The sequence below is a fragment of the Tyto alba genome, unplaced genomic scaffold, assembly GCF_018691265.1.
Source record: "Tyto alba isolate M040663 unplaced genomic scaffold, T.alba_DEE_v4.0 Super-Scaffold_5, whole genome shotgun sequence".
Classification (NCBI taxonomy): Eukaryota; Metazoa; Chordata; class Aves; order Strigiformes; family Tytonidae; genus Tyto; species Tyto alba.
In genome coordinates this window covers 8,748,812-8,761,530 of record NW_024881326.1, presented here as the reverse complement: position 1 = coordinate 8,761,530, position 12,719 = coordinate 8,748,812, and the positions used below count along the sequence as shown (strand labels likewise).

Below are 12,719 nucleotides of genomic sequence, written 5' to 3'. Positions count from 1 at the left end.
GACCCCACACAAAACAAATGTTTCACCGAGTCTTCTTCCACCCCAGTGTGGTTGGAAAGTGGGTAGCCTTGTTCAGGCAATACACGATCCCACTCAAAACAGTTTTCTTCAACATCAGCACTCAAAGCTTTCAAGGTTTTCAAGGCTGACATCTCTGCGTGTACAGCAGGTGACATTTTCTAAGCAACCTTAATTGGATAATCGTTCTTTGAGGTTTGTGTCAAAGAGGTCTCTGCCACAGCATTGCCAAAACCTGCTTTCAATTAGTCCCAGATCAACTGCATCAAGAGCAAAAGGTTTTGAGCAGAAGTATTTAAGGTTCCTCCCTTTCCGGGGAGTGCTTGAGCCCAGCTGTACTTGTGATGAGGGTGGGATGATGCTCAGCTTTCTGTGCCTAGGTTGGGTATGGGGATGTTGTGGTTAAGAGCAGAGGGAGTGCAGTCTGCTCCAGCCCCTCTGCTACTGAGACAGGGAAGCAAATCTCTGACTCTTCCTGGGACTCTGGGAAAACGCTCCAGGTAACTCTCAATGATTCCAAGGTGCATCTGATGGGAAAGGGAGTTGTCTCTTCTTTTTACTCTTTTGCTGTTTGTTTGTTGTTGGGTTTTTAAGGAAAAACAACTTATTATACCTAAAGGGGGAAAGGATGTGGATGGCATAACTTTTTTATTCCTATACCCCAATCATTTTGCAAGTGGCAGGGGGGAAATAAGCACTGGCCCTGCTGCATATGTTAGAGAATGGTTAAAGGTGACTTTCTCAGGTCATGGAAGAACTAACAGTGTCATCCAGGACTGGAGTTTGTCCCCCTCCAGGTTCAGTGTGCAGGGGTCTGCTGGAGAACTGCATCACTGCTCCTGCAGCAAGGGAAGGGGAGATGTGGGGCTGCTGTGATCCCACCCCTGAGCAGGCACCCACCTGGTTTCCCCGCAGCGGAGGGCAGAGGGCCACGGCCCGGTGTGGTGATGCTGAGAGCCAGCCCCGCCAGGGAGAGGCAGGCCAGGAGCAGGAGGCAGTTTCTGAGCTGAAACCACTTTGGGCGCAGCCTTGGCACCTCCTGTGTCCAGGTGCACTGCCCCAGCCCTTGCCCAGACCAGCCTCATCAGGCATAGGGTGGGAAACACAAATCCCAACTCACTCTGCTTGTGACCCCTAGTGAAGGTCAGAAAACACAGCGAGTTCCTTTTCCTCCTATGACTGTGGGTGCAAGGCTGAAATTTGGGGTTCTTTCATGTTTTCCTGCATGCTGTCCACCCAGAAACATATTACAAGGTATGTTCACATTAGCCACTTGATTTCTGCTTACACATTAAGTAATGACTATGAATTTGCCTAGGGCTAAAGATGCCTACTTATCAACCAGACAACAAATCATGGCATGAAAGCATTTTCTTCATAACCCAGCACAGAACAACTGATGATAAAGCCAGCGATGCAGGAGCCAGAAGAAAACCGAAGTGGGAGATTAAATGCTTCTCACCTGATTCCCGATGGAAAGAGATTGCTCTCATCAGATAAAGATCAAGAGAAGATGCTGTAGTTAAAAGTAGGTAAATAGGGAATTACACGGTAAAAATGCTGGTTCATCACTTGGGATGTGCTGCTCCTGTCATACTGTGCTATTTAAAATCAGCAGAGTGGGAGTGGAAATGAAGACTTGGGTGATGCTGACAGACGGAGAGCATGGGGGGGTTACAGCCCCTCTTCTCTGGCTGGGGGCATTTGTAGGCCCCTGTCACGCAGCGATGCAGCACTCCTGCCTGGCTGCGGTGCAGCGCCTGCAGCTGCCTCTTGCCTCTCCACCGCACCTCACTGTGCAAATATGGGGTGTCTGGACTGGGGTGGGGAGTTGTTTAGGATCCAGCCACTGCTGCCTGTGCTCTCCTCGCCCTGGGTGCACTGGGACGCACAGTGCTCGCCCGGCCATGCTCCCCTTGCTTTGGGTGAGGCTGCCTCCCCAGAGCATCGCAGACCCGTGCTGCCAAGAGACCCCTCTGTCCTTCCAGCATGGAGAGACACCAGGGTGTGGGGCTGCACCCCCCCAAATAGGAAGCAGCAGCAGAAGGTAATTTTGAGCAGGTGGTGCAGGATTTGGCAGTGATTTCTAACCACCGGCTGTGGCCAGCTGGGCCAGGCCACCCATGCCCAGCCCGGCAGCTGCAAGACCACCCCTCTTGGGTCACCCACAGCAAGGGAAGCTGTGCTGCATCCCTCAGCCTTTTGCACTGACTGGTTTTCAATAAGGTGGGTTTGGCCCCTTGCTTTCACAGTTTGAAGTCCCCTAGGAAGCAGTCTGGGGTGTGCATCCAGCCTCTGCTGCTTCCCGGGCCCAGCACAGGCTGCACCCGCAACAGGGCGGTAAAGCCAGCCTCCTGCACCCGGCTGCTGAGCACCCGCTGGGTGCCCACCACCTCCCAAACGCTCTACTAGGAAGCAAAAGCAGAGTCCTCTGTTACGCAGGTGGGAAAGGTCTGCTGAAATACTTCTGTTGGGGGGGGGGGGGGGAAGTGTTTCTGTTAAGTCAGTGACAATTTATCAGGACAAATTCTGAAAGTTTTTGTTACAGAATTACATGGGTTTTTTTAAAAATTATTTCATGACTATAATCTAAAATGTCATTTTTAAAGTCATGAAAGACAGCTGTTTAATCTTGAGATAAAACACTTCTCTAGATGACGGAGGTGCACAGTTACCTGTTTTTGCCTCCCATCACCAGGGGAACAGCTGCCTTATAACCAGAGCACTGCTTGCTATTGATGTGGCATGAAATAATTTAAACAAAAATAGGAGCTCACTGAGTTCAAAGAGAAATCCACCAACAGGTCCCTCATTCTCTCTGACCCTACTTGTGGAAGAAATAGCACCAACGTTTACAGAACCAACTGTTTGTAAACTGTTATTATAATTCAAGTGTTATGGCTCTGAGATTTCCTCTGCATAAGTATCTAAATTAGTCACTCAGTTAAGACCATCATTACCAAAGAGAAAGGAGTAATATAACTTTTTTCCAAACATATGTTTAACTTCATTTAAATATGCTCTATTTTCTGCATGAGGCCAAAGACATGTATTGGGATCTGTGTGCATTTTTAAAAACGCACAGGGGCTCAAAGCTTAGTGCTGTCCTATGGATTTTTGGAAATAACGAATTCTGGTTTCCTGGCAAATAATTACACACAAACTGCATGGCAGTTTGCTCAGTGTCTCTTGACAGTGCGTGAGACAGTCTGTCACCAGCAGCAGTAGCTGATGCCCGGCGAGAGGGGCCAGGCTGAACGCCCACCCCAGCTGTAGCACCTGGGTTATAAACCAAACTGGTTTGGGGTCAGAAAGCTGGGGTTTGCCAGGAGGTGAGGGGGCTGCTCAGGGCAGGCTTGGACCAGCTGGAAGCATCGCTCTGGATGGTTCAGCTTTGGGAGGCTGCAACCTCTTCAGACCAGCATTGTGTTAGCATCAGATGCAAGGGGATTTCTCTGGCCAAAAAGAACTTCCAGGGTGGAGAAAATGTGCTGGGCATGGGGGAAGTTTCACCAATTCTTGCTCCTTCCACATCTTCACAGCATAGGAACGTACCCTGGGGTATGCTCAGAGTCTATAGTGGAAATTACACAAATCTCGAAGAGGAATGCTATGTACCAGGTGGCAGGATGGGACCTGGTGAGGTTTTTGTTCCAAATGAGGTAGACAGGTTCTGGCATTAGCTTCTCTCAGATCATATTGTCTGGAAAGATGACCCAAGTCCTGCAGTAGCAAGGACACCTGAATGGAGGTGGCCTCACTGAGAGGTATGCTTGACCAAACTGCTTGCCTTCATCCCATACAGCTCATCTAGAGATCTTGCATTGAGATTTTTCCCTAAACTCCTACCCCTAAAAGCACACGTTTGTGACAATGCTTTATGGTCACAAATTAACGTGCTGTTTAAAATCTTGTCATGTATCTAACGTCCCTTCTGCAGCACACGCACCTCCTTTGTCACCCACAGCTGGGGCTGGAAACCTCTTCTGCTTGTTTAGCTCTAGCCTCCTACTCTCCTTGAGCCTGTGCTGCAGTTACCCCTAAACACCCAACCACGAGCATGTCCTTTTGAAGTAAGATTTCAGTAAGATTATTCCAACTTTGACAAGTTCTTTCTATCCCAATTTCTTTGTGTGTGGGCAAAGAGAACGTTTCAAAGGGCAAGCAAAATGCTGAGTAATTCTCTTTTCCCAGCGCCTTGTTTGAGGGAGACAACCTTGTGCCAGCCTGCAGAGCCTTGCAACAGCAGAATGATGCTGTTTGCCATCTCCCTCCTCCCTGTCTGGGCCACCACCTCCAAAATCTTGCCAATGCCTCTGGTTTTGCTTTCTTTGGCTTTTCTACACGCACATGCTGTGCCAGCACTGAATCCTGACAGCAGACCTGGCCCACTCCTCCTCTGAAGATGCTGCTCATGCAGTTGGGTATCTGAGCAAAGAGGAGCTCACACACAGCATCAGCTTTCTGCCTGTGGCTCCGGTACTCCTAACACAATAATTTTCTGTGTTTCCTATACAAGGTTGGAAAGCAGTGAAAAAGGATTTGGGAGTGACTACAGGGCTGTCTTGTAAACATGTATTAGCATTAACTTTATCCCCATCGCACCAGTAGGCTGAGCTTTCAGAAGATCAAAACCAAACCTGACCCTGTGCAGCTCCACTGAAATCCCTGCAAGCGTACAGAAAGCGTTCGCCTCTCACTTTGTGGCAGCTAATGGGCTTGTATTGGGGCGCTCTGTTTTCATCTCAAAAGTGTTGCTCACTCAGTAAATGTGTTCTTGTGCTCGCATCCCAAATCAGTATCTGAATCCCCAACTTTGAAGTTTCCTTTTCAAAAAAAGTCCTTTCATGTTCTGCATTTTGAGATGCCACATTCATCTTTTCCCGTTCTCCTCTCTTCAAGTTTGTCCACCAATCATGAATTATATCAACCAGATTACAAAGGAATTATTGCAAAGGTTTTCTCTTTGTCATCAGCATTATGTAGTTTATTAAACATATATTTTGCTATTAGAGTGGCTTCAGAAGCAGTATCTAAATAACACCCATTTTTTCCTTTAGTTAATTGTAAAGTGAATGCCTTCAACCTCCAGGAGATATTTTTCCAAGGAGGAACAAATTTGTTTTTAAACTGAGCAGTCCTAAAAGTTTATTCTAGTCAACACTAGAGATCAATAGACTCGTCTATTTTATGTGCTTTAAGGGATGAAATGGTTGCAACAGATGTAAAGAAAAAAATTATATTTTTGTAGAGGGGGAAAAAAACCCCAATAATTAAATGGCCATTTCCAAGCACAGATATCACTAGGCTGATAGAAGAAAAAGTTCCAAAATACAAGCAGAAGTAAGGAAATTAATTATTACCAAAGCTATGTACATAAATAGCTGGGCATGGCACATTTAATTAATGCGTATTTGTTCAAATATCAGAGATAATTCGTAAGAAAACCAATTTAGCTTCTCCTGCTTTGTCATATGTGCTAAAGACACTATCAAAGTAAAAATTATTCTTTAAATGTATTACTTTGACTTGCTGCTGATACCTAGTAATTATAAATTTAATAACATTATAATGTATTATAACTAAGATTTTTAGCTCAGGTAAATGCTTTACACAACGCTGCTACCTCCTTCAGTTTTGACAGCAGTGCCAAAACCAAGGCTTTTACTCCTACTCTAAATAATTCCTCCCTGAAACTCTCCTGGCACAACTGTGGCAAGCAACCCTGCCAAGGGACGGGCACAGAGCTGAGAGGGTACCTGGCACTGGCACCCCCTTTTCTGACCTGCATTCACTGCTGCCCACTCCAAAGCAGAGCTCAAACACCTGGAAAAACATCTGGAAAAGAGCTGGCTTCTTTCTGCTTTCTCTACGCTCTCAGTTGGGCACCGTTGTGCGGAGACTGTGCAGAGGAGCCGCCTGCAGTGACTGCAGCCATCTGTGCAACAGTTATAAATAGCTAATTATACTGTCTAATATTACTTTCACATTTAAGTAATTATTGTAATTGCTGGTGGGATATTGTAGTCACACTCGAGAGGAGAGGTGATCTGTGAGACGCTGTCTATTAAGACACGAGATGACAACATGAAGAGTCACCTGTCACTGCTGATATTGCAACTTTGGAGGACATGCCCAACTAGTCTTACTGCTGGCTTGTAATCATGAAATTTGTCTTCAAGCTTTTCTTACACAGTGTAAAGCATAAAATCTGGATGTGCCTCTTCTGCCCAGACTGTAAGAGGTAACCTTGCACTTCCTGCAACAGCACTGACTTCGGACGTCAAATTTGCCGTGTTTCCATGAAAACATATCAGTGCATTTCTGTACTGGCTTACAAAAAGAGTGAGGACAGAAGAGGGAGAAAAATTGACTGTGGAAAGTTCCTTGTTGGACTGTTTTCCCTATCATTTTGCACAAATGTGGCTAACCCTAGATGACCCAAACATAACTACTTTCTGGAAAAGCCACTGATCTGTGCATTTAAAACATGATGCAATGTGCTAGCACAGAGAATGCTCGCCCCTGGCTGCTGCTCCAGCTGCAGTGAAGAGTCTTTGCAGGGCGCTTGGTTTCCTCCATCACCTCCAAATAATTTAATGCTTCTGCCCCCCCACTGCACTGGGGGAATATGCCAGAGTTTAGCAGCACTGGAAAATGGCTCGGTGCCCTGCAAGCAATTCCTATTTCGAGCATTGCACCCACGGCCAGACGGGTGGAGAGAGCGGAGGGAGCTCGGCAGCTCATCAGAGGTGCGGATGGAGGCGACGTGGCTGTGTCCAATAGCCCCCCGGGCGCTGAAGCACAGAGTCATGTATGAAGGGAAGCACAGTGGAATTTGCCCAAAGAGAAGCCCAAAACCTACCATATTTTTTCTATTAAAAAGTGGGGGCTTTACTGGACAGCCACAGCCAAGATGCACATTGTTCCTGTGTCACTGGCGGATCTGGACCTCAGCTGCAGGAATCACATTAAGTACCAATTTTGTTGTCTCATTTGATATCCTTGGTTCTTGGCAACTTGTAAACCTCTAAGCTTGCAAGAGACTGGGCTGTCTGCAACCCACCCTTGGCAGCGCTGGAAAGACTGTTTCAGAACAAGAAGCCAAAAAAAAGCCAGCTGATAGTGGCAATGAAATTCGATTTCTCCTGCTTCTGTATGGAGGAGCTGGGGTAGAAAGCCCTGCCTCGGAAACCCACTTCCTTACCACCATCTGGTATTTCCCTGTGGGCACAGGATGGCAGCAGGGAGGGTACCCGGGAGGCCAGTTCCGTGCTCAGGTGGGGAAGGGCTCTCCGGGCCTCTGTCAGGGTGCTGCAAAGCTGCTCCAAAACTTTTGGAAGAGACAGAAGGAGGAGCTGGCACCCACCCGTGGGTCAGGAGAGCCACTACTGAAATACAAAAACACTGGAGGAGGAACCGAGGCCACGTGGAAAGGCTGAACCTGTGCTCCAGTTCCTCGTCCCTACACGCCCGGTGTCGGCAGGGCTCTGTGCAAAGAGGTTGCACGTGCAGAACCCACTTACCTTTATACAGTTATTTCCATGGAGAGGCAATTTAAAGCAGCTCAGACAGGAGCTGAACTTAATGTTGTTCAATTACCTGTGAAGCCTCACGCTGGCAGGAATGATTTATGAACATTTCAGTGGAATTCATTTTGATATGAACACAGCCAAGGATATTTAAGAGCTGGACCCTGCAGCCCAGCACTCCACAATGAAACAGAACAGCATTTTTCTTTGGCCATGTTGCAAACAACACAGAATGCAAATAGCTTTACCGCTGACTAGCCAGATTTTCTTATTATTTTAATCTAAAATCAGGACTTCACATACAGTCTCTTAGCACAGCCTGTCAAATTGATATCCACCAATTAAAATCGTAGCCACTAAACTGGTGAGCATAAGCAACTCTGTACCGTGCTGTTACCCTCCCAGGTGCACGAGCAGGTAAGTACCTAATGCAAACAGAGACTAATTCCAGGCTGATTTATGGTAAATCTAATATCTTCCAATGGTAAAAGCTGCTCTTCCCAGTTCACTCTTTGTTTTGATGCTAATATCCTCTAACCAATTTGTGTTTGATGGGTGCCTCCTAGTTAATAGCAGATTTTTTTACAAAAACTTTCCCAAGGCCTTTTACATAATTGCCGTCTATTATCTCTGTGCAACCCTTAAGAGGACTTTTTTTTTCTATTCAAACAAACAGCTTTCTAAGAGTACCTTTTTTTTTTGGGGGGGGGGGGGGGTGGGAAACGACAAGTTGTGTTAAGGTTTACATTGATTTTAATTCCCCCCCGTCAGAAAAAAAAAAAAAAAAAAAAAAATGCACAGATTTTTTTCCCTTTTCTTCCTAGTTACTGGGACTGGTTTCTGGGTTAGGCTATTCTGATCTGCAGAAATAGCAGTGCGACTGAAAAAGCGTGAGAATACAACCAGCAGCCCAAGAAATTTGGGTCACACAGAGAATCCGCTAATCTAACAGCTCAGTAAGAGAGACAAAATCAAACTCCTTTCATGACGACTCTGTGACTCCCTCTGTTTCGGATTATCCAAGACACTGGCTGATACAGAGCTTTATACCTGCAGCATCACACGTTGTGTTTAAACATCATCGTGACACTTTCTCACAGAGAGGCATACGCTGTATTCTGAGATGCTTTAATCACCACCATTGTCAGCTAATGACGGGTTTAGAGCCGTCATATCTGTCAGATACCTGTGCAGGAGCATCCCCCGCCGCCGAGCGGGGGGAGAAGGGCCAGGCGCTGTCGGGGGAGAGTAGGAGCCTAGGCGTGGGGGGTCGGAGGGAAGGGGGGGGGGGGGGCCTGGGGGTGGCTTTGCTTTGGGCCCGCCCTGGTGCACCGGCTGGCGTGCCGCCCTTTGCTGCAGTATCGGGGTGCTCTGCGCAGGGTGGGGCCCCGCGAGGGTGCAGCCCCCCCCCCCCCCCCCAAGGGCGATCCCCCGGGCGGTGCATCCTCCTGCGGTCCCCTGGTAGAGCCCCGGCTCGGGGGTGCATCTCCCCCGGCCCCGTGAGCCCCTCCCGGGGAAGGCTGCACGCTACCGGGGGATGCAACCAACTCGAGGCGCCCCCCACGGCGCGGGGCGGGACGCAACCTCGGCGGGTTTTCCCCTCGGGGGTGCATCCTGCGAGGTGACCCCGGGCGGACGGGGAGGGGGTTTCCTGGGCCGGGCCCGGCGCCGGCGATCATGCGCAAACCGCGCCGCGCCCCGCGGGGACCCCCACCCCTCCTCCCGGGCCGCCCCCCCCCCCCCTCCCGCCGCCGCCCCTCGGTACCGGCGGCCAGGCCGCCCTACCTGCGCCCAGCAGCGCGGCGAAGGCGAGGAGGAGCCCCAGGAGGCGGCGGCTGGCCATGTCGCGGCGGGGCTGCGCGTCTGCCGCGGGCACGGCCGCCTGCCTCCGCCGGGGCGGGGCGGGGCGGGGCGGGCGCACGGTGCCACCGCCCCCCGCTCCCGCCCGGCCCCGGGGCCCCCGGCGCGGCGGCGGCGGCGGCGGCGGCCTCTGGGGGGGCTGGCTGTGCCCCGGCGGCCGAGGCTGCCCCGCCCGTCCGGTCCCGTTCCTGCCGCCGGGCTCGGCCCCTCGTTTGCTCACCGAAGCGGGGAGGATCCGCGCTGCGATAGCGATGAGGAGATGCGCGGGGGAGCTGTGCGGAAAGGGGGGGGTGGGGGGGTGTGTGTGTGTGTTGGGGGGTGGGTTGCGTTGTTGCTGCCTGGATGTGATGCGGCGGGGAGGGCCCGGCGGGGAGGACCCCCCCCGGGGCTGTGGGGGCCGTGTGTGACGGCGGGAGGGATCCGTGGGGCTGCGGGGACAGTGTGTGCCGGCCGGGGGGGGGACCCCGTGGCTGCGGGAGCCGTGTGTGGTGGCCGGGGAACAGCAGCGGTGCCGGGATGGGGTGACGGCGCAGGCACGGGTGCTCTGCCCCGCTCCCGGGAAGGGGCCTCGCAGAAGCGGAGGGGAGGGAGCTGCTGCAATTTCACCCTTGAATGCCAAGTTTTTAATGCGGAGGTTACGGAGCCATAGAAATGTTGGCTGGAAGCGACCTCTGGAGGTCTCTAGCCCAAACGCCCCCTCGGAGCGGGACCCACGGGCAGCAGGTCGCATCAGCCGTGGCTTTGTCTGGTGGGGAGTTGAAAACCTCCAGGGACAGAGGCCCCTCCACCTCCCTGGGTGACCTACGGCAGTGTTGCCTCACTGCCTAGTGAAGGAGATTCTCCTGGGTCCAGCCTGACCCTCCCACTGACCCCGACCACTTCTTTGGCTGTCGTTCCCTCTTGTGCTGCCTGCCACTGCCAAGAAGAGTTTGGCTCTGTCATTTTAATAACCGTCTTTAAGTAGCTTTAAGCTGCGATTAGAGCTGCCGTCAGCTGCCTCCTTGCCAAAGCCAACAAGCTGCCCCTTGGAGTTCATGTGCACCAGGTGCTGGACCCTCTTCTCTACATCTCTTTTAAATGTGGGGAGGGAATTGTTAATAATGCAGTAAATATATTATTTGTTGATATTTATAGGTTGTTTCACTACAGAAAAGGGGGTGGGGATGCAGCCTATATTTAAGAGAAATTCCTAAAGCTTTAATGGGGACTGAGAGCTTGAAGAAGTGTCTGAGTTGTCCTAGTCGCACCCAAGCCTCACAGCAGTTGGGAGATACTGATGTCCCCGGCTGCTGCAGGTGGGATCTCTTGGTGGGAACAGCGCCTGAAAATATAGTGAGCAAACAGACCGTGGAGGAGTTACAGTCCTGTGTGGGAGATCCCCGGCTTGAAGGATGTGGTGGGGTAGCAAGGGGAGGGATGCTCAGTTGCTGATTTTCATCTATGGCCACGCAGAAGACTGCAGGCTCCACAGGTCCCAGGGCCTCGCCTTCCACAAACCTTCCGGGGGGGGGAAGGTCTTTAAAACCCACATCGGAGCGGGTGTCGGTGCGTGCGGGTCAGCACACTCCTGGCATGCTGTCGGAGCTGCAGACGCTTCTGTACTGTGCAATTCTCCCTGCTGCTGCAGTGACTAATGGGGGTAATGGGGGTCCCGGACTACAGAGAAGCTGAACTGGAGAAGATGCAGTTCAGCTGCTGTACAAGGCCGTCCGTGCCTCTTTTCCTATTTATACAAAGAGAAATTTAGGATTACAGTCCCGTTTGAGTCAAACCAAAGGAAACTAGCAGGACAACATTTGTACCTTCCCAGTCTGGTTCCCCAATAACCTCTCCATCAGCTATTTGCATTTCAATGGCTTTCCAAGCCTCTGGTAATTGTTGGGGGAGGAGGCGGGTAAAAAGGCTATTATGTTAGAGTTAGATCAGCTTTAGCAAGCCTGAAGGCATGAGAGAGCATCGCAGCAGCTGATGCAACCCGTGACAGTATATTGTTTGCTGTTCTGTGTGAGTCTGGGGTGCGCACCAATGCTTGTGAGTTGATTCATAATTACAAAGAAATGTATGAATGTAGCATTCAATTAGCAGGAAAGCAGCAGCAGCAGTGCCGCGCTCCGAAGCTGGAGGGAAACGGGGCAGTACGAACCAGGAATTCACGTTGGAACCGCTCATCTGGCTGAACCCCCCGACGCCCGAGGGTGCCATCCCTGGCCCCCCCTGCCCGGCCAGAGCTGGGGCTGTGTGCGGCAGGCCCAAGACGTGGCTTTAAGAGGGGCCGAGCCCAAGGCAGATGGTGAGCCTGGGGACTCGCCAGCAAGTGACTCAGCATCGCCTGACCTGTGCCCAGGAGTCCAGGCTATTCTTGGTTCGGGCTGTGTTTAAGGCAGACAGCCCAGGCTTAAACGCTTCCAATTGCTCGGCCGAGGATCTGCTGGAGCCTCGCACACGTTATGTTGCTCAGGATTGCAGTGCCGTCTTCCCCTCGGATCGCTTTCCTTCAAGCTCGAGGGGGCTACGACCTTTTCATTTTCTTTTCTGGAGCTAGATTAAATCTTTAAATAGCAGAATAAACAGCCACTGGAGAAACTTTCAGTGGGAAAATATACTGGCTTCCCATTATGTTTTAACAGGTATTATGCTTAGCTCTTCTTTCTTGCTGCCTTTGAAAATCTGCTCCCTGGGCTTAGCATGCTTTTGTCTTTCTGAGCAAAAATACATTTAAAGGGAAGGGGAAACACTGACCAGGAATGGTAATGCTGGGTCAGACAAAAATCTGATTTAGACTCTTTTTCTGCCTAAATCTATTCAAATAATTTAGCAGGCTCAGAACATGTAAGCCATTAGATCTCAGAGCCCCTTGCAGGCACTAATCAATTACCCTTGATAAGTGACGGACACATAAAAAGCATAAATTTAGCTGCTACTGAAGTGCTGCTGTTTTAAAAGCAGAATGAGCTGTCATGTAGCAATGCATAGCCTTGCCACACATTTATCTGTGATGGAATATGAAAATACTATGCACAGTTTAAAATGAACCATTTCAGAGGCTGAATTACATTTCCACCTGTGTCCATCTCTGGTCTGAGGTAGTGTTTTATGGCCCTGTTTCCAAATACAAGTCTTTCTTAAGTAAAAAAAAATGCTTATTTTGGGGGGGTGGGTGTGGTGTCTTTTAAATTCCCTTATGAAGCTGGAATGCATCTGGTCAAATTTTCCAAATGCCTTGTTTTCTGAAGCCTTGATTAAGGTTATGATCCAAGTGGTTCCTTAAAAAAAAATATTAAAAAAAAAAAAAAAGGCAACAAGCAAGTA

At 50.2% G+C, this 12,719-nt stretch overlaps 1 protein-coding gene and 1 long non-coding RNA gene across 3 annotated transcripts in view; one reads left to right on the top strand and one right to left on the bottom strand.

Annotated features, from left to right (window-relative positions):
• The window catches only part of CD99L2 (CD99 molecule like 2), a 34,432-nt gene extending 24,977 nt beyond the window's left edge, over window positions 1-9,455 (bottom strand). For both annotated transcript variants that reach the window (XM_042807294.1, XM_042807295.1), the window contains exon 1: window positions 9,336-9,455. In XM_042807294.1, coding sequence (XP_042663228.1) covers window positions 9,336-9,393 — 58 coding nt within the window. In that variant the 5' untranslated portion in view covers window positions 9,394-9,455. The remainder of the gene's footprint in view (window positions 1-9,335) is intronic.
• Window positions 9,456-9,710: 255 nt separating this feature from the next.
• Window positions 9,711-12,012, top strand: LOC116962430. Its single transcript, XR_004407597.2, has 2 exons — window positions 9,711-10,455; window positions 10,545-12,012. It is a non-coding gene; the product is annotated as an uncharacterized LOC116962430 (long non-coding RNA).
• The last annotated feature ends 707 nt before the right edge of the window (window positions 12,013-12,719 follow it).